Source organism: Capra hircus, chromosome 10 (genome assembly GCF_001704415.2).
Source record: "Capra hircus breed San Clemente chromosome 10, ASM170441v1, whole genome shotgun sequence".
NCBI classification, from domain to species: domain Eukaryota; kingdom Metazoa; phylum Chordata; class Mammalia; order Artiodactyla; family Bovidae; genus Capra; species Capra hircus.
Window position 1 is genome coordinate 10,815,079 of NC_030817.1, and position 25,718 is coordinate 10,840,796.

The 25,718-nt window shown below is 44.8% G+C and overlaps 1 protein-coding gene across 2 annotated transcripts in view; it reads right to left on the reverse strand.

Annotated features, from left to right (window-relative positions):
* The window catches only part of TSHR (thyroid stimulating hormone receptor), a 176,885-nt gene extending 158,423 nt beyond the window's left edge, over window positions 1-18,462 (reverse strand). For both annotated transcript variants that reach the window (XM_018053895.1, XM_018053896.1), the window contains exon 1: window positions 18,181-18,462. In XM_018053895.1, the coding sequence (XP_017909384.1) occupies window positions 18,181-18,350 (170 nt within the window). In that variant the 5' untranslated portion in view covers window positions 18,351-18,462. The remainder of the gene's footprint in view (window positions 1-18,180) is intronic.

Here is a 25,718-nt window from a genome sequence, read left to right on the forward strand (position 1 = left end):
TCTCCACTTTCACTTTCATCGAGAGGCTTTTTAGTTCTTCTTCACTTTCTGCCATAAGGGTGGTGTCATCTGCATATCTGAGGTTATTGATATTTCTCCCGGCAATCTTCATTCCAGCTTGTGCTTCTTCCAGCCCAGCATTTCTCATGATGTACTCTGCATGTTAGTTAAATAAGCAGGGTGACAATATACAGCCTTGATGTACTCCTTTTCCTATTTGGAACCAGTCTGTTGTTCCATGTCCAGTTCTAACTGTTGCTTCCTGACCTGCATATAGGTTTCTCAAGAGGCAGGTCAGGTGGTCTGGTATTCCCATCTCTTTCAGAATTTTCCACAGTTTATTGTCAGGGGCGGTGGCCGAGAGGACCCTCCACACGCCTGAGGTCAGGGGCAGGTGCCAAGAGGAGCTACCCCTCGTCCAAGGAGTGTTGTCTGTGCAGGTGCAGGAGGACCGAGAGGAGCTACTCCATGTTCAAGGTCAGGAGGGGCGGCCGTGAGGAGATACCCCTCATCCAAAGTCAAATGTTAACTTCTGGTTAATCTTGATAATAATACATAGCTATCTGGATTGCTAATTTTTGTCCTTTTATATAGACAACTTATAATTTTAAAAAGTAAAGGATGATAAGAGATAATCAGAAGAAAAACAGGAGTGGAGATAAAGAATGTTCCAGTAAGAAGAAATAGCCTGTGCAAAAATGCCCAGGAGCAACAGAGTGCATACACATTCTAGAATATAAAAGTAATGAAAAGTGATGGAAATAACAGAAGTGACTGAGATGGAGGGAAACTCTCAAGAGAGCTGCCTGAAAAGAGAAGAGGGCCAGATCACACAGGTTTCACAAACCATGTAAAGAGTCTGCAATTTCCCCCGAGAGAACTGGAAGGCAATAATGTATTTTAAACAGGGAATGGAGACCCCACCCATAGTACATTTTAGATTTATAACTCTGACTGCTGTGTTTAATAAAGACAGAAGCATCTCCATTTATAATGTTCAGGTGGAAAACAACGGTGGTGGTGTGAATTTGCATGGCAATAACACAAATGAAATGGAACAGATCCAAGAGCTACTTATATTGGTCATGATTGTGGATTTGATATCAGGGATGTGTGAAAAGACAGTATCAAAGATACTATTATACAGAGTCTGTTTTGAGCATCTGGGTAAATGGTGATCCACTCACTGAAATAAGCAGAGTGTTTTGGCTAAGAAGATGAGGTCACTTTTGGAAATCCTAAATGTTAGGACTCAGTAGGATATCTAACAGGTATTTAGATGATACAGATCTAATGCTCAGAAAATAGACCCAGCCCAAATATCTGAAATTGCAATTCATTAACTTGCTCCTTGGAAGAAAAGCTATAACAAACCTAGTTCAGTTCAGTTCAGTCGCTCAGTCGTGTCCGACTCTTTGCGACCCCATGAATCTCAGCATGCCAGGCCTCCCTGTCCATCACCAACTCCAGGAGTTCACTCAGACTCACGTCCATCCAGTCAGTGATGCCATCCAGCCATCTCATCCTCTGTCATCCCCTTCTCTTCCTGCCCCCAATCCCTCCCAGCATCAGAGTCTTTTCCAATGAGTCAACTCTTCACATGAGGTGGCCAAAGTACTGGAGTTTCAGCTTTAGCATCATTTCTTCCAAAGAAATCGCAGGGCTGATCTCCTTCAGAATGGACTGGTTGGATCTCCTTTCAGTCCAAAGGACTCTCAAGAGTCTTCTCCAACACCACAGTTCAAAAGCATCAATTCTTCAGCACTCAGCCTTCTTCACAGTCCAACTCTCACTTCCATACATGACAACTGGAAAAACCATAGCCTTGACTAGACAGACCTTAGTCGGCAAAGTAATGTCTCTGCTTTTAAATATGCTATCTAGGTTGGTAGCATATTAAAATGCAGAGAAATAACTTTGCCGACAAAGTATAGTCAAAGCTATGGTTTTTCCAGTAGTCACATAAGGATGTGAGAGCTGGACCATAAAGAAAGCTGAGCACTGAAGAATCAATGCTTTTGAACTGTGGTGTTGGAGAAGATTCTTGAGAGTCCCTTGGACTGCAAGGAGATCCAACCAGTCCATCCTATAGGAAATCAGTCCTGAATATTCACTGGACGGACTGGTACTGAAGCTGAAGCTCCAGTACTTTGGCCACCTGATGCGAAGAGGTGACTCATTTGAAAAGACCCTGATGTTGGGAAAGATTGAAGGCAGGAGGAGAAGGGGATGACAGAAGATAAGATGGTTGGATGGCATCACTGACTCAATGGACATGAATTTGAGCAAACTCCAGGAGATAGCGAAGGACAGGGAAGCCTGGCATGCTGCAGTTTATGGGGTTGCAAAGAGTCAGACCTGAGTTAGCGCCTGAACAAGCACCTCATTCGATATGTGAATTGGAGTGGACCAGATAGGGGAAGTGAGGTCTGACAAGAGAACTTAATAAATGACAGTGTTTGAGTGATGGGTAGAAAAAGAGAGGCTGGTAAAGAAAGCCAAGGATGTACAAACAGAAAAGATGAAAGAGGAAAGTGAATGTGGCCGGCATGGAGACAGACCCCTCCAATCACCCTGGAAGAAACAGCTTTCGCTTTAGTTGTCAAGAGGCAATCAGCTGCCAGCCTCAACTACAGCGCGTGCAGGGTTTGTCACAGAGGTTGAAGCACACTATTGTGCTTTCCGTGGGAAGCCCAGCGCCAGTGACTGAGCATGGCAGGGGCACTAGAAGCTGCCCTTTCCACCGAACACGGGACTCCTCCAACAGGCAGTGCTCGCTCGAGAGCTCCTCGTGGGAATAAAATCATCTGATCAATTGACAGGAGCCCGTCTTTGTCACTGGCCACCCCAGAGCTAGCATAAATAGAACATAACAGTCACAACAGAGACTCCATCCCAATACCATAGACGCCCCCCCCCCGCCACTTATCAAGGCTGATCTGGCTACTACAAACAGTGAAAGTCCAATTGGTTATTAAAAGAAACCAATGTGTCATTACTACTTTATAGCACCACATGCCCACTTGGTGACAAGTTAATCACGTTGAGCCCTTTCTTCCTAGAAGGACCAGTGGTTTGTTGTCATAAGAGTGGACATAATTGGTCACTGTTCACCTTTCCTGCCTCTAGAGCCTCAGCCAGCACCACTCTCTGAGAAAATTTCAGTGTCTGATCCACAGGCATAGAATCTCATACCACAGAGCATCTGACCACGAGACCTGCTTCAGAGAGGAGGAGACAGGGGATGCTGAGCCCATGTCACAGGATCTACTGGCCCTGTCAAGCATCCTCTTATCTGGAAATAATTGAGTTTACAGAACAATGGAATAGCTTTCCAAAAGCACAACTGAAGTGTCCCCTGGTAGGCAATCCTCTGCATGATGGCTCACCATTATGCAGGGTGCGTATTAGGATATCGTGTCCCATTAGGATACTGTGCCCCCCAACTCATTCAATGTCTCAGTATCTGCCCTCATTGTGCAACAGCAGCCTGACCTTCAGGGATGATCAGACAGCCACTCTGAGGCACCAGGCAAGCAGAGTGCGAAGTGGAGGAATCCAAGGGCGATGTCATTACTGACAAATGCCACCAAACGTTCAGCCCAGGGAAGGCTCTAAAAATGTCCACTGAATTTCGCAACCAAGGTTGTTAGTGACTTTGGCAAAGAAATTTTTCAGTTGAGCAATGGGGGCAGAAGCCAGATTGCACTAAGCTAAAGAGTGAATGGAGAAGCCTGGTGGGCTGCAGTCCATGGGGTCGCTAAGAGTCGGACTCGAATGAGCGACTTCACTTTCACTTTTCATGCAGTGGAGAAGGCAATGGCAACCCACTCCAGTGTTCTTGCCTGGAGAATCCCAGGGACAGGGGAGCCTGGTGGGCTGCCGTCTATGGGATCGCACAGAGTCGGATACGACTGAAGCGACTTAGCAGCAGCAGCAGCAAAGAGTGAATGGGAAGTAAAACTATCTAGAGAGCGACTTGAGAAAACGCTATGACTGCTCTGCTGTGAAGGGAAGGAGACCAGGAAGTAAGAATGATAGATGGACTGAGATGTAAGAACTATAGAGGGATGGTTTTAGGAGATAGAGACTCAAGTGTGTTTAGATAGCAGTGGAAAGAATCTGGGAGAGCAAGAGAGAGGGGAGAAGTCTAGGATGAAGAGACCAGCTGGCAAAGGAAACAGGAGGGAAGATTCCTCTTCTGTTGTTGTGAGAGTGGAGGAGGTGGATACTTATAAATGAAGGACTTGCTGTTGCTTTGTTTTTGTAGTCTAATTCCCCCAACATCCCTATATGATACATCTGTGTTCCTAAATATTTGATAAGCGTGGTGGTGGTGGGTTAGTCACTAAGCCATGTCCGACTCTTGCAGCCCCATGGACTGTAGCCCTCTAGGCTCCTCTGTCCATGGGATTCTCCAGGCAAGAACACTGGAGTGGGTTGCCATTCCCTTCTCCATTTGGTAAGCATAACCCCCTGTATTCTTACTCCGCTGAAGAAGAAAGATCGTCCTTGAGAAGTGAAGAGCCCCCTGAACACTTGAACAGTTACTTCCCTGGTCTTCCCACCAGTTCTTCAAGGTAGGACAGAGCCATTCCTTGGCTTTCATTTCACAGATACACACAGGGAGACACAGAAAGATTAAGTGCCTTGCTGAAACGTTCACAACTCACTGAAGGTCTCCTGACTTTTGATCTCCCTTTCTGTTGACCACCCTGACTATAGAACCCTGTCACATAGTCTTACAAGCATTTCCTTACTGCATGGACACCTCCATCTTCTACTCTTCACAAAGACTTTTAGCTGATACAACTTTAACCACGATATTTTCCCCTCCCTACTTTGTTGCTATTGACATTGAAGATATTGGATACAGTATGCAAAGAAAGCATAGCCCCTCCAAGTGCTTTTATTTATGTATTTATTTATTTTTTGGTCATGAGACATACACTTTCTATGAAGTGCTGTTTCTAAAGAGTAAAAGGGGGGACCTCCCTGGTGGTCCAAGGGTTAAGAATCCACCTTGCAGTGCAGGGCTACAGGTTCGATCCCTGATTGGGGAGATAAGACCCCACATGCTGCAGACCAACTGAGCCTGTGTGTCGTATGCTGCAGCCAAATATATAAATATAACACCAACAACAGAGTAAAATGAACCAGAACTTCCATTGTCACACAGAACTGAATCAGACCAAAACCTTAATGGATTCTTCTGTGCTTCGTAGAGCACATTTCAGAACTTCTGGCTTTGTTGTTTTAGATTCCAGGGATTGAGGATGGTTTTGAAATGGCAACTTGGTTATGCTACATAAGAAGGCCAGCCAAGCATTAAATAGGGGCATCTGGAGAGTCTGGAAATAATAACAGTTCTTTTTAGCCAAACTCTGACACAGAACAGATAAACCTTTGTTAGAGATTTACGAGCCGTACTGGGACAGAGACCCTCCCAGCTAGAACTGTGGTCACTTTACCCTCCTCACAGTAACTCCTAGGGGATGAATAGCTCTGGAAGAAGATGAGAAATCTTGTAAATCTGGAGAGTGCCCCTTTTGCACAGTGCACACTTGTTTTTGCTCTTCTTAATAAAGCTGCACAGCCCTCAAGCTGAACAGCTGGTGGATGGTCCCTGCATGGAAGCTTGCCCTTCCCGAGTCAACATCATGCCCACATCGAGGCTTAAATCAGGCCAGATCTCACAGCCTCTCGGACCCACTACTGCTGCGGTGAAAACAGGTAACGTGTGATCCAGGCTTTACTCTGGTTGACCAGGTATTGCACATGCATGCCACCAGCATGACTTCACGTGATCCTCACAGTCACTCCGTGATGTGCATGGGGCTAGCTCGCCTTGTTAGCTTGTGCATCGAGTGAGCTGAATCTCCCTCACAGTGAGTTGGTGGAGGATTGTTATGTATTTATGCCCGTGCTGGGTCTTCATCACTGCCTGTGGGCTTTCTCTAGTTGTGGCAAGTGGGAGCTATTCTCTAGTTGCAGTGCACAGGCTTCAAATTGCGGGGCTTCTCCTGTTGCAGAGCAAGGGATCTAGGCATGTGGGCTCAACAGTCGTGGTACACAGGCTTAGTTGCCCAGTAGCATGTGGGATCTTAGTTCCCAGACCAGGGATTGAACCCATGTCCCCCACACTGACGGGCAGATTTCCAACTGCAGGACCACTGGGAGAATCCCTGCAGAGCTAGGATTTGACCACACATCTTCTGCCTCCAAGTCCAGAGTGGGTTGGGAAGAAACAGCTGAGAAGTAAGCTCTGATAAACATAAGAGGAAGAATAATTTGCTTCTCTCATATAACCTTTTTTATTCTCATCAAGTTTTCTTTCTTGGCATGTCGGTTAAATACTTAACAGAGGCAGAGAATATAAGAAACACCATTACAAATGGGGTATTGTTTGAGTTCTGCAGTTTCCCTATAACAAAGAAAAGTCCTTAGCGTAAATCCTGGCTCTTAAAAGAGAGAGTGAGAGTTAAGGATAACAGCTCATGCATTGCTATTAAGTCACCTCTTTGTCCAAGTGTGGACTGAGATCACCACGAGATCCAGAAGGGACAGGAACATGGTGTTCCTCACCCAACTGGCTAGAAATAGCCTCACTCACAGGATGGGGATTCTTAAGACCTTTTGACATGGGAAAGTAGTTCTGAAGCTCTAAGTCTGAGAATAAGTATGAACATTTTTGGTGCTCGGATCATTATATCTAAGGTGCAAGGCATTTGGACAAAAGTGGGGGTGCTCTTTATACCAGTGTGTTAGAAATGAACGTGCCTGAAAAACCCTGAGAGCAAACAAAGCTTGGCCTTTTACACCCGCTTCCCCGCCCCGGGCCACTTGTCTGATCACCCATGTTCTTTCTGTCCCTACAATGCCGATGGAACATGTAATCATTATATTCAGTAAAAGAAGCCAGACACAAAGGTCACATGTCATATGATCCCATTTACATAATCTGTTTAGAAAAGGTAAATCCATCCCCAGAGACAGAGAGCAAATTAATGGTTGCCAGGGGCTATGGAGAGAGCAGGAACAGGGGTTGATCAGTACAGATTGCCTTGAGAGATGATGAGAGTTTGGAACTAGCGGTGATGGCTGTAAACACTATGAATACGCTAAATACCACTAAATGGTGCAGTGTATGAGTTTCACATCAAGGAAGGCAGGTGGGGGGAGGGGAAGGGATGGAAAAGGACCAGATGCAGGACATTAACTACAGAATAGTGGAGAGAGCCTTGGATTTAGAGTTAGGAGACCTGTGTTTGAATACTCTTTTTCACTTATACGTGTTGTGACATAAAAGATAAGAGAGGTGACATTTCTTAAGTCTCCGATTCCTTGTCTAAAGTAGAGTCATACAACTACCTCACACGGCTACTGTGAGTCCTAAACGAGATACAGGATGTGAAAACACGTAGTTTCCGGCTGGACACGGAGCTGACACACAGAACGTCACGTAACACAAGAAAACAATGTAACAATGATGGGCTTTTTAAGGCAGGACAGAAAACCCACTGAATTCATATTATAGCTCAAACTGTTAGGGCATGTAACTTGGATTAATAAACCATAGTGGATAAAAATCTTGACTATTTTCAGAAGTCTTCTCTGAAAGACTAAATGTTTTTGAAATAAGTTTTATGGCATTGAGGCATTAATTTAACCCTAAAAATGACTGTTACGGCCAATTCTTCACTCTAGTGCTGTGTTTGAATTATATCGAGTTACTCTATCTCATCAGTTTAAGATGCACATTAAAAAGAAAACTTTAATATCGCTGAAACCAGGAGATCAAAAGAGATCCACTGATCAAAAGAGAGGCTGATCACCCTAAGGAAATTTCTACAGTGCCACCCTAGAGGAGATTCTCAACAACCAGTGGACAAGATGACTCCTTCTATGGATGCCAACCAGTGCTGATGCAAAGGACATGAGTGAAACATCCATGGTGATAGGGATTAAAGCCAAAGAAGGGCTCCTTCTCATCAAAGCTAGTCAAGTTACCGCCTCTATCAATGCCTGACCTGCCGACAGCAGAGCCTTATGCTGTACCATTAATAAGGCAAATTTGCTCAGAAAACAGCCAGCCATTTGCTACCAGTTTGGTTACATTGGACCCTTTCCCTGCTATAGAAAGTAGTGATTCATTTTAAAAAGAACCTTTATGTTGGATTTGGGTTTGCCTTCCCTGACCTCAATGCCTCCACCAGGGCCACTATTCAAGGGCTTATGAAATTCTTGATCTACCACTATGAAATCCTGCACAATATTGAACAAGCAACTGGTACAACACTGCAACACAACATTCAACCAAGAGACACATTTCATGGCTGAGAAGGCACAACAAAGAGAACACGACCGCCACCCACTGATTCTACCGTGTAACTCATCAGGCAGAGCGGATTGCCTAATAAAATGAGGGGCTGACCCATTAAAGGCTCAGCTAGCGAGGCACAGGGGAGCCTGGTGTGCTGCAGTCCATGGGGTTGCAAAGAGTCAGACACGACAGAGCAACTGAACAACAAGGTCGCAACTCAGAGGCTAAGTCCTGCATGGTTGAGGGTCTGACCTAATGAAGTACATATGCACACTGAACCAACAGCTGTATGCTCTCGTGTTCTTTAAAGCTAGAATACCTGGGTCTGAAGAGCTAGGGCTGTTGGTAGGACTGGCCCTTCTCACCATCACCATAGTGACCTACTTCCGGAATTGGAACTTCTCAGTTCCTGTGAGATTAGAGGTCCTCGTTCCTGGATGGACAGATTACTTGCATCAAGTAAAACACAGTGCTCCTGATGCTATAATAACCACCTAGTCATTTGGGCTCCTCATCCCAGTGGATAAATAAGAAAATAAAGGATTTTCTCTACTGATGGGAGTAATAGAACTGTGAGAAGGTAGGTGGCTGCTACGCACTACATTAACCGCTGCAAGGGGTATGTCTAGAACCCAGGACTTTCACTGGGACATATCTTGGTTCTTCCGCAGCCAGTGATAATTATGAATGAGAAAAGGCGGTGACTGTAGTTGATGAGGGCAAGGCGATTAAGGGTTTAGAATCTCTGGAGGCGCAAGTCTGGATCTTCCCACCAGCCCTTCACTCCAGCCAGTCTTGCCCTTTCTCTCTAAAGGTGAGAGAAATCTAGAACTGGAGTTGCAGAGAGATGATAACTCTCAATTATAAACTTGGGATCAAACGCAACAGAGGAGACTTCCACTTGTGTCAGAAACCCTCTTGCATTGCTTTTGTAAAGACTGCATGTTGAAGGGAGCTCAGTGACTGGTTGGACTTGTATATCCCTCTCTCTCAGAAAAGAAGTAAGAGTATCTTATTTGAACAAAACTGAAGATCACATGTTTTAGTCTGGGAGCAGGATATGATGGGGAGCTCTGAATGGCGCAGAGTGAACTACGCTGGAGACCTCTTATACATCACTTGAGATCCTCTCAGCCTCCTCGTCTAGCGATGCTGCAGCCAAGAGTTCGTGCAAAAGTCAACTAGCTTCCTCCAGGTGCACCGTGACACTAACGCATCTCAGCTCTGTATCACAGAGCTCTGTATCCTCTTGCCTTCCACCTTGGGGCTTTTCTGTTAATATAATATCTGGAAACCCTTTTATCATCCATGCACAAGAAACCCAGAAGCTTGGTGAGTTTAACACCCTGACCTACGGGGGATTTTTGTTTTTTCCCTTGTAATTTGGAAGGGGTTTAAAAATCCTTACTAGCTTCCTGTCATTCAGAAAACAACACATATAAATATTATATACATGTTTGTGTGTACAGGCTTCTCTGGTGGCTCAGCAGTAAAGAATCCGCCTGCCAATGCAAGAAACACAGGCTAGATCCCTGGGTTGGGAAGATCCCCTGGAAAGTGCAATGGATAAAGGAAAGGATAGCTTTTAAAATCTTTTTTCTCTCTTTTTAACCATTTGACTCTCAAATTCAAGCAATCTGCTTCTTTTGAAAAATCTTAAGCAAATAATTTAGAGATAAAGAACCCACCTGCTAATGCAGGAGACATAGGGACGCAGGTTCAACCCCCGGTTGGGAAGACCCCCTGGAGGAGGGCACAGCACCCCACTCCAGTATTCTGGCCTGGGAAATCCCATGGACAGAGGAGCCTGGCGGGCTACAGTCCATGGGGTCGCAAAAGAGTCAGACACAACTTAGTGATTAAACAACAAATGTGTGTGTGTATATGTAATAATGACACATAATATACATAAGTACAACAATGATCTGCTCCTCTGTGATTGCTCTGGTCTCATTTCCTACAACCCACTCTCCTTCAGCCACATTTTTCTCCTTGCTACTTCTTAAACATCCTATGCACGTTCTTCTCACGTCCCCTCTGACTCTGGGTCTCTGCATGTATTCAGAATCTTTCCTCCCCTAGATATCAGCCTGGCTTAAGTTTTTTTTTCTTTTTTGGACCCTTCCAGTCTTTATCTAAATGTCACCTTCTCAATAGAGCCTTGTCTAACCATTTAAAATGTAACTTCCAGCATTCCTTCTCCCTCTTCCTTAATTTTTCTCCATTACACTGATCACTACCTGACATTCTATGTGTTTTCCTTACTTATTTACTAAACTGTTTTTGATGACTACTTTTCCTGCTAGAATGTAAGATCAAGGGGGTCATTTATTATATGTCTCCAATGCCTAGATGGTACTTGCATATAAAAAGTGATCAGTGGAAAAAGAAAGGAAGGAAGAATAACCAACCAGAATGACATGCCATTTATCCAGAAGTAAGATTTCTGGCTATCCCAAATCTCTGGAGCATGGCCATGAAGCCAGAAATAACCGAAAAGGATGTTGAGAGGGAAACCGAACGGTCAGCCAGCCCACTGAGGACTTTGCCACGGGAAAGCCCCCCAGTTACCCTCTCCCTTTAAAGTCTGTTTATTCGCATGTCCGCCTCCTTTCCCCAGAGTTTGCCTTCTAGTTTTTCAGCTCACAAAAAGACTGAAATAACAAAATATAAGTAGCACCTGGCAATAAGAAGAGGCAATTTCAATCCCCTAACTGGAGTTGAGTAATCATGATAACACTCGGGTGTGGGTAAAATTAAGCTAATGCTTGCAAAATGTAAGCCAAGAGCTTCATGTATCATATAAACACAGGGATTGTGTTTTTGAAAGAAAAAATTGGGACACAGTGATCTCTTCCCAGGTGCAAAATGGGTGTGGGGAGTTTAGTTAAGATGACGATGAAATATTTGAATTTCTGGACTATTCTGATGGTAAAAAAAAAAAATCTAGGGCATATTTACATGTCAATACATGTAAGACAGTAACAGTTATAAGATGCTAGAAAAATCACAAATGCCTGCTTGTAATTTTAAGAACAGAATTGTTTTGAACATTTCTGGAACGCTTTAAATGTCCTTAAAGATTCATACAAAAATGAAGCAGAGTAAGTAGTGTCTAAGTGGAACCTTTTAAAATCCAATGTGTAGCTTTGAACAAATGGGACCACTTTGTTCATACTTGAAATTCTCTTCAAGGATTTTTTTAACTGCAGTAAAGAAAGGCCAAAGATGAAAGAAACACACTCACCAGCTTCAGTGAAAATGGAAACAGGGTCAGTGTGGAGGATTTAATGTCAGATATGAAGCCTAGACTCTTACAAAATCTGGTTTTAAACTATTGAAGAATAACCACATTCAGTGAACTTCTAGCCTATTCAAAGGATAGGCTAAGTGTGAGGCATCAGAAAGTAACCACAATAATGTATTTTGGAGAAATATATCACCTCCAAATGCCAGTAAGTTTTAAAAATATATATATATTTAAGCATTCTTTGCAGTAAAATATTTATAACAAAAAGAGTTTTAGTTAACACAAAATGTATACTTAGGGTCACACAAAAATCCCAAATTATGTCCAAATAGAATTTCTTTGGTAATTTGGCTATTTGTCTTATTTGAACTCAGCCTGTTGGAATGCATAAGAGATTGGTCTTGCGATTCCAATTTAAAATGTTTTATTGAGTAATTTATTTCAACCTGTGATTTAAGTTGAAGAGAAAATTATTTTTTTGTACTGAGTTTACTTGTCAGTGCCTCCTATGAGCCAGTAACTGTTCTCAGCATTTTATACACATTGCAGGGGAAGGCTGTGCTTCAGGGGCAAATTATGCATTGATTCAGAGCACATTCTTCTAAGATTCTGAGTGTGATTCAACAAGAGCTATTTTACAACTCTGTAGTTTGTAGATAACTGACAACAGTGCGAAGTGATTTTGTCTGCAGACACACAAATTCTGTCTGTTAGAGCTTTACTTGACTCTACAAAGGAAGTTAGTTTCGCCACCAAAAGTGGGAGAGGGAACCGCCTCCCTCTTCTTACCCCCAGCAGCTAGGACGTTAGCAGGGAGCCTCTGCCAGACGATCAGATGCTCTCATGTAGGATATCACTCTCTGGCCGGCGATTCAAAGAGGCAGGGACGATGGAGAGATGACTGATGGTGGCACACAGAGAGTGTAGCAGCTATACAACCGGCGGCCCAGCACTACAGACACCCTGTAGTTGCGACTGTGGTCTTGCCCATGGAGTGGTTCCCGCCAGATGGTTGGCGGTGGCTCCGACTTCCTGCCTGCCACGTGCCTTAGCCTATTTTCAAAGCCTGATTCTACAATGATTCTGTAAATTATATGGAATTCTTTCAAAATTTTTCTTTTCTCCTTAAGCTAGACAGAGTGGGTTTTCAGTTTCTTACCAATGAAAACCTTGACTATACCCACACACAGAGAATAACAGAGAATAAATCACGGAGCCTGGAGGTGTGGGGTGATGCTGCCTTTATAAGACACATAGTATTGATCCTTCCTCGGGTGCTGAAGCAGAGGGTTTTGCTTTAGGTTGGGAACCAAGTGTTATTCAGGTTATGACCACTAATTGGGACTAAAATAATTGTGCAATGTAGACTTAATCCACATGTCCCTGAGGGTAGAACAGGTGTGACTCGAAGATATTTGAGATTATTTCAGGTGGCGTGTCCACGTGGCATTAAATAATAGTGAATCACACAGGGAGAAAGTGATTCCCTTTTCCATTGTCTTTCAGTCCTCCTGATATCAAGAAGGACACCATGGTGGATTGGTATCTCTTTGCTATTTCTTGAACACCTATTACTCTTCCTTTATAACAAAGAGAAAGCCACCCGAGGCTCACAGCATTCACAGATAACAGTATTGAGCTAGAATAGAATTGCATTTTGTTTTTGCGGTATTCAGTCTTCCCCTGGTAGCTCAGACGGTAAAGCGTCTGCCTACTATGTGGGAGACCTCGGTCAGATCCCTGGGTCGGGAAGATCCCCTGGAGAAAGAAATGGCAACCCACTCCAGTATTCATGCCTGGAAAATCCCATGGACCAAGGAGCCTGGTGGGCTACAGTCCATCGGGTCACAAAGAGTCGGACACGACTGAGTGACTTCACCTCACTGTTTGGAGCAAGTCATGCGAATTTCCAGTTATATTCACAACATAAGCCTTCTAAACATTTCTTTTAATTAAAGAGGTGAGTCAGCCTAAAAATATTGAGTAAATCACATCACAGGTAGAGCACAGATAAGGCAACACACTTGAAGATGGTGAGTTACTGTCTTCCCTTTAGAAAACACCAGGAATGACCACTAATTGGAGCCACAGACCCAGAATCCAAATGACTTAAAAACTGAAGCTCCTCCAGAACCCTGACTGAAGGCCGACAGGTACGTGATGGACAAACCGTTATGCCACTGAAGCGCTGGACTCAGGATGGCAAAAGATAGAGGGGGTGGAGGCAGTGATTGTCCCCATCACAAAACGAAAAGCAGGTGGGTCAACAGGGCAAGGCAAGGTAAAGCAGCATTTTCCTCAGGAAAAATCCACACAAACCCAGAACAGACATCTAACCCCATCCACCTCCTCATCCAGAGAAGACGGTCTCACATCAGCATTTAAATTCTGAATTTTATTCTGCTTGCTTCATTTAAGTTAAGGAACTTCATTTAAGTCAGTTGGAAGGAGCAAGTTTTTCAAACCACCTGTACATCAAAGGTTCTAGAATGTTCCACCGTGGAGTAGGCATGTCAGCTGTCCTTCACTAGCCACCTAGTGAGAACCACTGTTATAAAGGGAGGGTATGGTGCCCATTGGGGCAGGGGTGAAGTGGGAGAAACGATTTAGAACCACTGCTTCGGTGACAACACAGATGGTATAACTTCCATCCAGACCACCCGGCAGGTGTGTGGATGGTGAGGAAGGAGGCCATGTCTTTACCTTTCAGCACCATGCTATGTGGATAGAAGACAGCTTCAGGAAAAACTGCTCTTGGCACCAGGGTAATTTGCAACATGGCTAAGCAGTGGTTAAACAGCATCTACATTTGAAAATAGGGGTTACCACCAGATTCGGTTTTTAATGACAAGGATCTGGTCTGTTCCACCAGGGAAAGCCTTCTTTCTATGATGAACCTTGGATGTGGTCTTTCTTTTCCACCCTCCCTCCCATCTCTGCCTCTTCCTTTCCTTCTCCTTTCTTCCCTTGTTTTCTTTTGTTCCTAACTTCCTATTTTCTGAGTGACTGCATATTTCTCAGGCCAACAGCCCCCAGGGTTATGTGTGGCTTACTGGACATCTCATACTTTCAGACTTCTTTCTCCAAAGCCTCACGACCATACTAGAAAGAGCTGGTGGGGTGAGACCCACTTTCCACCACCAACAGGGGCTCCAGGGCGTAGCTCTGTGGTGTTCTACACCCTGGTACCACTGCTTACCAGCTGTGTGACACCAAGCCAACTGCTTCATCTCTCTTGCACCTCAGTGTTCTCATCTATACAATGAGAGTAATAAAATCACCTGCTCAACTGGATTTTGTGAGGATTCAGCAAATGAGCTGGCATAAAGGACTGGACTGAGAACTGCCCATAAAGTACCGTACTGTAACAAGCACTCTGTGAGTGCTGAGTTTTGCATATTTCACTTCTCTTATAAGCTTGCCTTTCACAAAAGAGTTCTGCTGCCCCCCAAAGATTTAAAAATCATTTTGCTGCTTTTGCCCAGGGTTGCGGTCACCGTTTACATTAGCATACTATGTACCCCATACTTTTCATTCATTTTCTCTTCTTCATCTCATGATAACGTCAATCTTCAGAAGAGTGTCCCTCCTGCCCTGCTTCCCTCCGTCTTCCCATCGTTGTGAAGGTCAGACTCTCCCCACCACTGTCTTTATCCAGGGAGTCAGTGGATTCAGACAGACTGGTCTCATTGCAGACTATTCTTATCGCAACACAGGCATCAGAAAGAACCTGAAGGAAACGTGCGTTCTCCCACGTAAATTATCTCACCTAATTTCACAGTTAGCCACAGAAGGGGGAAGAGACGTGTCTTCCAACTCCCATTCCATTGCTCCTTCTCCGATATTACCTTTCTCCTCATCGTTTGGAGGAAATTGAACAGAATGACTCCCACTTCCCTTCCACGGCCAGAGCCACCCTGCTCTTCAATGACTCTTGAAACCCTGCTCCCTTGAAAGAAATCTCTGGTCTCCATCCCCCCACTCCCACCGCCACACACACACACACACAGTGGACAGTCTGAGACCAGTGTATCTGTTTGTTCATTCATTCACCTAACAAGCTTTTTTTTTTTTTTTTTTTTTTTTGAGCATTAAAGCAGTTCTAGAGTTGAATGGGGCTTCCCTGATGTCTCAGTGGTCAAGAATCCTCTTGCCAAGCAGGAGATGGGAGTTTGATCCCTGGGTCAGGAAGATCCCCTGGAGAAGGAAATGGCAACCCACTCCAGTATTCTGGTCCGGGAAATCCCATGGAGAGAGGAGCCTGGTGGGCTATTAGTCCATGGGGTCACAAAAGACTCAGACGTGACTTAGAGACTAAACAACAATAACAAGGGCTGAAAGACAGGGTCCCTGGGTTAGACAAGTTCATTTTCTGCTAAGACAGCCACTCAAAGGGATAACAAGTTACAGAAAACCTGTGTGTTGGGGCAAGGCTGGAGTTCACGCTCAGGATGCTGTCAAAGGAACAGAGCTCACTGAGCCTAGGAGTTGTTGGCCAGGAGAGGCTTCCCGGAGGGAGTTAACCCCCAATCTGGACCTTGGAGTAGGAATCAAGGTGAGGAAAAGGGGAAAGTCACTTTAGGCAGAGGACTAGAATGCAGAAGGAAAGGCAAAAGCAGCTTGCAGAGCAAAGAATTTGAGGGAAAGTTCCAGAAATTCTGCTCAATAGCAGAAACTCTTTGTACCCCTGAAGTGTGACAGACCATGAGCCACGAGGTCTGAAAGACTGGACTAGGTCTCAAAGGATCTTGTAGGCTGTACAAAAGAACTTTATCACGGGAGCTGCAAGGAGTCAATGCAAGGGTTCCACCAAAACATCAAGATGCTAAGAACAGCTTTTCTTCTGGGGTGGCAGCATGGGCAATGAAGCAATACTTGGAGGCTGCACACAAGTACATACTTGTGCTGAAACGTTCATAACCTACTGCTAACTGCTGGAGGGAATTTTAAACACAACTTCACCATTGCTTTCCATTTATCTACCTGTGCTTACTGACCTTAACTGGGTTTAACCAGTTAAGTAAATAGGAGAGCAAGTAAATAGGAAAACAAGATTGTCTTTACTATTCTTTCTTACCATTCTGTTTCTGATCACCCAAAAAAGTCTTCTTCCCTTGATTACAATCATCCTCTCAATTGTCATTGACTTAAATGTGTGTTAAGGAACAATGGGCTTCCCTTGTGGCTCAGACAGTAAAGAATCTGCCTGCAATTCAGGAGATCCAGCTTTGAGCCCTGGGTCTGGAAGATCCCTTGGAGAAGGGGATGGCAACCCATTCCAGAATTCTAGCCTGGAGAATTCCATGGTCAAAGAGCCTGAAGAGCCACAGTCCATGGGGTCCCAAAGAGCTGGACACAACTAAGCAACTAACTCTTTTACACTCAAAGCTTATTTAACATTAAGCTTCTAATTTGGTAACATTTAACATGCAGATAAAAATTTACTATTTGGAATTTCATCTCTTTTTATCTTTACCGTGCTTACCCAAAAGGAGATTTCTGGATGTACTACATAAGTAGGTGTGGCTTCCCAGGCAGCTCAGTAGTAAAGAATCTGCCTGCCAATGCAGGAGATCCGGGTTTGGTCCCTGGGTTGAGAAGATCCCCTGGAGAAAGAAATGGCAACCCACTCCAATATTCCTGCCTGGAAAATTGCATGGACAGAGGAGCCTGGCGGGCTACAGTCCATGAGATTGCAAAAGAGCTGGACGCAACTTAGTGACTAAACAGCAACAACAAGAAGCGGGGAGTTCATCATTGAGTGAGTAACGCATATACTTCATACAAACTGTAAAGGGTATTCCATACGGGCAGGTGTTCCATCTGTAGATTCAACTAATCCTGGATTGCATATACTCAAGGGTGGGGTACAGGGCATTCCAGAAAGTTCCAAAAAGCATAACTTGAATATCCCCCACACTGGCAACTATTGACACAGCATTTACATTGTTTTTTAACATTATTTATATAACATTTAGACTGTATTAGGTTTTACAAGTATCTAGAGGTGTTCTAAAGTGTACAGGAGGATGTGCATAGGTGATATGCAAATACTTCACTCGAATATCCTTGGATTTTGGTATACACAGGGGTCCTGGAGCCAATGGCCGTGGATACTGAAAGACGACTGTAGTTTAAAAAGAGCCCTGATTAAATTCCGTCAACTATTTGATGAATCAAGAAACCTACTAAGATAACTTCTCATCTAGAAAGACTATAAAAATTGAAACACTTTTTTTTTTTTTGCAATTTTTCATCACCCAAAATAAGATCAAAAAGATCAGTTCTTGAGTTGTCAGCAAGCTCGTTTACATTTTAAGTAAAATTGAGATTCTGGCCGAGGCAAAGTGCAGAAAAACAACTCTCTTAGAAAGGACAACTGTCACTTTTCATCTTGTACTAAAGTTTTGTTAACTTCTGCGTTGTGCATAACTGGGGTATCATCAATACCATGTTTGGGTACTACACATACAGACACACAGACACACACGCGCACAGACACACACACGCCCTCTGGCCTGTTCTCAAGCTCTTTTTACGCACTTCCAGCCTCCTTCCCCAGCTGCCTGGGACTCCTGGGTTCCCCCTCTCCTCCCCAGGTACTCACAGGGTCTGCGTGCTGGGGGGTAAGCTAGGGATGCGCTGGATGTCCTTGCAGGTGACTCTGAAGTCGTCCTCCTGGCGGCATTCGCAGGGCGGAGACGGACACTTCTCCCCACAGAGGCTGCTGGGAAGGACCAGAAGCAGCGCCAGCCGCAGGAGGGGCGTCGGCCGCATCGTCCTCGGGGCCCCAGGCTACCTCTGCGTGCTCCGCGATCGCCTCCCTCTCATCCCTCTGCGCCTCGAGCTCCTCGGGGCCAAGAGAGACGGCGCGGGGCGGGAGGGAGGAGGGCTCGATGGTCTGTGACTTCAGCACCAAGCCGGAGGCTGGAGAGGGCACCGAAGAGGCTCTTAAGGGCTCCGTCGCCCTGGCAACCCTGCGCCCAAACCAGCTCCCCGGCTTCGCTCTCCGCGCCCCCAGCCTCGTCTGTTCCCTGCCTCCCTCTGCCCTCCAACCTGCCCCGACGCGCTCCTCGCCTCGCCTTCCTCCCAAAAGCCTGGTTGGGACTTCCCCTCCTTTGCTGGCCCCTAAACCCAACGGGCCACCCCATTTTCCCGCGGCCCCCAGGGAACTGCCTCTCCGGATCCACGCGCACGCACCCTCTCTAAACGGAGAAAGTTCCAGCGGAACGGACTGTCCTCCTGGGGAGGACCCGGCTCCCGCAGAACTTCAGCTCTCCCTGGCCCAGGGCGCCTCTGCCCGAGGGTCCGAGGCAGGCACGCGTGGCCGGCCAGCCCGCGATGCTGCCGAGGCGCGCCTCTCGCGCAGGATCCTCGCGGGTCCCGCGGGGCGCGCGCTGACACTCGCGCAGATAGCCGCGGGGGCTGGCCTGGCGGCCGGCTCTCAGCTCGGCGCACGGCCGGGCAGGCGGTGGACTCTGGCGCCACCTGGTGGGCAGACCCGGGGACGGCGGAAACTGTTCAGTCCACTTCAGCCGCTCAGTCGTGTCCCACTCTTTGCGACCCCATGGACCAGGACTCCCTGTCCATGACCAACTCCCAGAGCTTGCTCAAACTCATGTCCATCCTTGGTGATGCCATCCAACCATCTCATCCTCTGTCGTCCTCTTCTCCTCCCGCCTTAAATCTCCCAGTATCAGGGTCTTCTTCAGTGAGTCAGTCCTTCACATCAGGTGGTCAAAGTATTGCAGTTTCGGCTTCAGCATCGGTCCTTCCAGCAAATATTCAGGACTGATTTCCTTTAGGATGGACTGATTGGATCTCCTTGCAGTCCAAGAGACTCTCAAGAGTCCTTTCCAACACCACAGTTCAAAAGCATCAATCCTTCGGTGCTAAGCTTTCTTTATGGTCCAACTCGCACATCCATACATGACTATTGGAAAAACCATAGCCTTGACCAGACGGACCTTTGTTAGCAAAGTAATGTCTTTGATTTTTAATATGCTCTCTAGGTTGGTCATAGCTTTTCTTCCAAGGAGAAAGAGTCTCATCCCCTATCATCCCCTTCTCCTCCTGCCTTTCCCAGCATCAGGGTATTTTCCAATGAGTCACTTCTCATCAGGTGGCCTAAGTATGGCAGTTTCAGCATCAGTGCCTGTGGCTTAAACGGAAGTCGGAATACAGTGCTGCGATGCTAGAGTTGAGTCCCACCTGATAAATTCTGGTCTGCCCAGAAATATTATCGACCCCATGGATCACCCCAGAAGATGGGAAGAAAAAGAAGACTCAAGGGGAAAACTATCATCTACTCATCATTCTTCATGCAGTAACCAATAAGATAATTCAAAATAGAAATTGGATTGTGCCAGTTTCTCTCTTAAAAGCTTTACTGTTGCTTACTAATCTTCTTGAGGTAAAGAGAATATCATTCACATATTACATGCTTCTACTTATATGAACTTCTGGGATGGGGGAGAAGCTATGGTGAAGAAATCAGAACTATGTTTAGGGGAGATTGGGAAGACAGGAGAGAACTTACGAGGGTTATAGAAATTTTCTATATCTTGACTGGACATAGGTGGATGCATGCATTTTCCAAAATTCACCAAACTGTGCAGTTTAAATATGCGCATTTCAATTTTTGTAATGACTTTATTCATATTCCACCCAAACTGGAAACCACCCAAATGTCCTTCCACTCGGTAATGTATAAACAAAGAGTGATATTAATACATCCATATGATGGAATATTATTTCACAATCAAAAGAAGAAATAACAAAAATTTTCAAAGAAAATTAGATTTAAATTCTACAGACTGACCAATAAAGCCCTGCTCTGTGATTAGTTACTCAGTGTCTCCGACTTTTTGTGACCCCATAGACTGTGGCCCGCCAGTCTCCTCTGTCCATGAGGGTTCTCCAGGCAGGAAAACTGAGTCAGTTGCCGTGCCCTTCTCTAACAGTCCTGCTATAGGTGCTGGTAAAATTTTGCTGTAAAGAACCAGCAGTTCTGCTGCTGCTGCTGCTGCTAAGTCGCTTCAGTCGTGCCCGACTCTGTGCGACCCCAGAGACGGCAGCCCAGCAGGCTCCCCATCCCTGGGATTCTCCAGGCAAGAACACTGAAGTGGGTTGCCATTTCTTTCTCCAGTGCAAGAAAGTGAAAAGCGAAAGTGAAGTCGCTCAGTCATGTCTGACTCCCAGCAACCCCATGGACTGCAGCCTACCAGGCTCCTCCGTCCATGGGATTTACCAGGCAAGAGTACTGGAGTGGGTTGCCATTGCCTTCTCCAAACCATCAGTTCAGTTCGGTTCAGTTGCTCAGTCATGTCCGATTCTTTGCGACCTCATGGACTGCAGCATTCCAGACTTCCCTGTCCGTCACCGACTCCCGGAGCTTACCCAAATTCATGTCCATCCAGTTGGTGATGCCATCCAACCATCACACTCTCTGTTGTCCCCTTTTCCTATGGGCCTCAATCTTTCCCAGCATCAGGGTCTTTCCTAGTAAGCCAGGTGGCCAGAGTATTGGAGCTTCAGCTTCAGCATCAGTCCTTCCAATGAATATTCAGGACTTATTTCCTTTACAATTGACTGGTTGGATCTCCTTGCAGTCCAAGGGACTCTTAAGAGTCTTTTCCAACACCACAGCTTAAAAGCATCAGTACTTTGGCACTATTCTTTCTTTATGGTCCAACTCTCACATCCATACATGACCACTGGAAAAATCATAGCTTTGACTAGACAGAACTTTGTTGGCAAAGTAATGTCTCTGGTATTTAATATGCTGACTAGGTTGGTCATAGCTTTTTTCCCAGGGAACAAGTAACTGAATTTCATGGCTGCAGTCATCATCTGCAGTGATTTTGGAGCCCAAGAAAATAAAGTCTTGTCACTGTTTTCATTGTTTCTCCATCTATTTGCCATGACGTGATGGGACTGGATGCCATAATCTTAGTTTTTTAATGTTGAGTTTTAAACCATTGTTTTTCACTCTTGTCTTTCACTTTCATCAAGAGGCTCTTTAGTTCTTTGCTTTCTGCCATAAAGGTGGTATTGTCTGCATATCTGAGCTTATTGATGTTTCTCCCGGCAATCTTGATTCCAGCTTGTGCTTCTTTCAGCCCAGCGTTTCTCATGATGTACTCTGCATGCTAGTTAAATAAGCAGGGTGATAATATACAGCCTTGACGTACTCCTTTCCTATTTGGAACTATTCTATTGTTCCACATCTGGTTCTAACTATTGCTTCATAACCTGCATACAGATTTCTCAAGAGGCAGGTCAGGTGGTCTGGTATTCCCATCTCTTTCAGAATTTTCCAGTTTGTTGTGATCCATACAGTCAAAGGCTTTGGCATAGTCAATAAAGCAGAAGTAGATGTTTTTCTGGAACTTTCTTGTTTTTTCTATGATCCAGCGGATGTTGGCAATTTGATCTCTGGTTCCTCTGCATTTTCTAAATCCAGCTTGAACATCTGGAAGTTCTTGGTCCATGTACTATTGAAGACTGATTGGAGGATTTTAAGCATTAATTTGCTAGTTTGTGAAATGAGTGCAATTATGCAGTACTTTGAACATTCTTCGGCATTGCCTTTCTTTGGAATTAGCATGAAAACTGACCTTTTCCAGTCCTGTGGCCACTGCTGACTTTTCCACATTTGCTGGCATATTGAGTGCAGCACTTTCACAGCATCATCTTTTAGAATTTGAAATGGCTCAGCTGGAATTCTATCACTTTCACTAGCTTTGTTCAGAGTGATGCCCACTTGACTTCTCATTCCAGGACGTCTGGCTCTAGGTGAGTGATCACACCATCGTGGTTATCTGGGTCATGATCTTTTTGTATAGTTCTTCTGTGTATTCTTGCCACCTCTTCTTAATATCTCCTGCTTCACTTAGGTCCATACCATTTCTGTCCTTTATCGAGCCCATCTTCGCATGTAATGTTCCCTTGGTATTTCTAATTTTCTTGAAGAGATCTCTAGTCTTTCCCAGTCTATTGTTTTCCTCTATTTCTTTGCACTGATCACTGAGGAAGGCTTTCTTATCTCTCTTTGCTATTCTTTGGAATGCTGCATTCAGATGGGTATATCTTTCTTTTTCTCCTTTGCCTTTTGCTTCTCTTCTTTTCTCAGCTATTTGTAAGGCCTCCTCAGACAACCATTTTGCCTTTTTGCATTGCTTTTTCTTGGGGAATATCTTGATCATTGCCTCCTGTACAATGACATGAACCTCTGCACATAGTTCTTCAGGCACTCTGTCTATCAGATCTAGTCTCTTGAATCTACTTCTTACTTCCACTGTATAATCATAAGGGATTTGATTTAGGTCATACCTGAATGGTGTAGTGGTTTTCCCTAGTTTCTTCAATTTCAGTCTGAATTTGGCAATGAGCTCATGATCTGAGCTACAGTCAGCTCCCAGTCTTGTTTTTGCTGACTATATAGAGCTTCTCCATCTTTGGCTGCAAGGAATATAATCAGTCTGATTTCGGTATTGACCATCTGGTGATGTCCATGTGTAGAGTCTTCTCTTGTGTTGTTGGAAGAAGGTGTTTGCTATGACTGGTGCATTCTGTTGGCAAAACTCTATTAGCCTTTGCCCTGCTTCATTCTGTACTCCAAGGCCAAACTTGCCTATTACTGCAGGTATCTCTTGACTTCCTACTTTTGCATTTCAGTCCCCTATATGAAAAGGACATCTTTTTTGGTTATTATTTCTAGAAGGTCTTGTAGGTCTTCACAGAACCTTCAACTTCAGCTTCTTCAGCATTACTGGTTGAGTCATAGACTTGGATTACTGTGATATTGAATGGTTTGCCTTGGAAATGAACAGAGATCATTCTGTCATTTTTGAGATTGCACCCAAGTACTGCATTTCAGACTCTTTTGTTGACTACGATGGCTACTCCATTTCTTCTAAGGAATTCTTGCCCACAGTGTAGATATAATAGGCATCTGAATTAAATTCACCCATTCCAGCCCATTTTAGTTCACTGATTCCTTAAATGTTGATGTTCACTCTTGCCATCTCCTGTTTGACCACTTCCCATTTGCCTTGATTCATGGATCTAACATTCCATGTTCCTATGTAATATTGTTCTTTACAGCATCATCTATACAGCATTGGACTTTACTTCCATCACCAGTCACATCCACAACTGGGCGTTGTTTTTGCTTTGGCTCAGCCCCTTCATTCTTTCTGGAGTTATTTCTCCACTGATCTCCAATAGCGTATCAGGCACCTACTGATCTGGGGAGTTCATTTTTCAGTGTCCTATCTTTTTGCCTCTTCATACTGTAAAGAACCATCTGCTGCTGCTGCTGCTGCTAAGTCACTTCAGTTGTGTCTGACTCTGTGCGACCCCATAGATGGCAGCCCACCAGTCTCCCCCATCCCTGGGATCCTCCAGGCAAGAACACTGGAGTAGGTTGCCATTTCCTTCTCCAATGCATGAAAGTGAAAGTGAAGTTGCTCAGTCTTGTCCGACTCCCAGCGACCCCATGGACTGCAGCCTACCAGGCTCCTCCGTCCGTGGAATTTTCCAGGCAAGAGTACTGGAGTGGGTGCCATTGGCTTCTCCGAAAGACCCGTCTAGTACTTGTTTTAGACTTTGTGGGCCATGTTGGATCTTTGTCACATCTTCTCCTCCTTCTTCCTTTTTATAGAACCCTCTAAAAATGTGAAAGCCATTCTTAGCTTGTAGGCTATATGGCAACAGGCCTTGGGCAGGGTTTGACCTAGAAGCCAAGTTTGCTGGCTTTCCTTGTTTTCCCTATTTTTCAAGAGCTGGACCTTATTATCACTTTGCTGGACCTGGAATGAGACAAGTTTATTATCGCCTCTAGTCCTTTGTCATTGTTGAACTCTATGCCTGGAGCAATCTGTCCTCAGATCTTCGGTCTTGGTTTCAATATCACCACCTTAGAAACTTTTCCCTGAAAATCCTATCTCAAGTAATGATCCTCCCATCATATTCCCTCACCAAAGCACTTATCTCTGGCTACTATTACGGACTAGTTTACTCATTTATTCCTGTCTTTTGCTGCTCTCCCATCACCATCCAGATATAAGCACCATGAAAGCAGGAACCTTGCTGATTTTTGTTTTTTATTTTTTGGCCACTGTATCCCTAACACTAGGAACAATGCCTAGCGCAGAGTTAGGAAATAATAATCAATGTTAAATGAATGAACAGTCAGTTCAGTCACTCAGTCATGTCCAACTCTTTGTGACCCCATGGACTTCAGCACACCAGGCCTCCTTGTCCATCACCAACTCCCGGAGCTTACTTAGACTCATGTCCATTGAGTCAGTGATGCCATCCAACCATCTCATCCTCTATTGTCCACTTCTCCTTCTGCCTTCAATCTTTCCCAGCATCCGGATCTTTTCCAATGAGTCAGTTCTTCGCATCAGGTGGCCAGAGTATTGGAGTTTCATCTTTAGCATCAGTCCTTCCAGCGAATATTCAAGAGTGATTGATTTCCTTTAGGATGGACTGATTGGATCTCCTTGCAGTTCAAGGGACTTGCAAGAGTCTTCTCCAACACCACAGCTCAAAAGCATCAGTTCTTTGGCACTCAGCTTTCTTTATAGTCCAACTCTCACATCCATACATGACCATTGGAAAAACCATAGCCTTGACTAGACAGAGCTTTGTTGACAAAGTAATGTCTCTGCTTTTTAATATGCTGCCTAGGTTGGTCATAGCTTTTCTTTCAAGGAGAATCTTTGAATTTCATGGCTGCAGTCACCATCTGCAGTGATTTTGGAGCCAAAAAACTAGTTTCTTACTGTTTCCTTTGTTTCCCCATCTATTTGCCATGAAATGATGGGACTGGATGCTATGATCTTAGTTTTCTGAATTTTGAGTTTTAAGCCAACTTTTTCACTCTCGTCTTTCACTTTCATCAAGAGGCTCTTTAGTTCTTCTTTGCTTTCTGCCATAAGAGTGGTGTCATCTGCATATCTGAGGTTAATATTTCTTCCGGCAATCTTGATTCCACCTTGTGCTTCATCTAGCCTGGCATTTTGCATGATGTACTCTGCATGTAAGACTTCCCTGTAGCTCAAGCGGTAAAGAATCTGCCTGTGACACAGGAGACAAGGGTTCGATCCCTGGGTTAGGAAGTTCCTCTGGAGA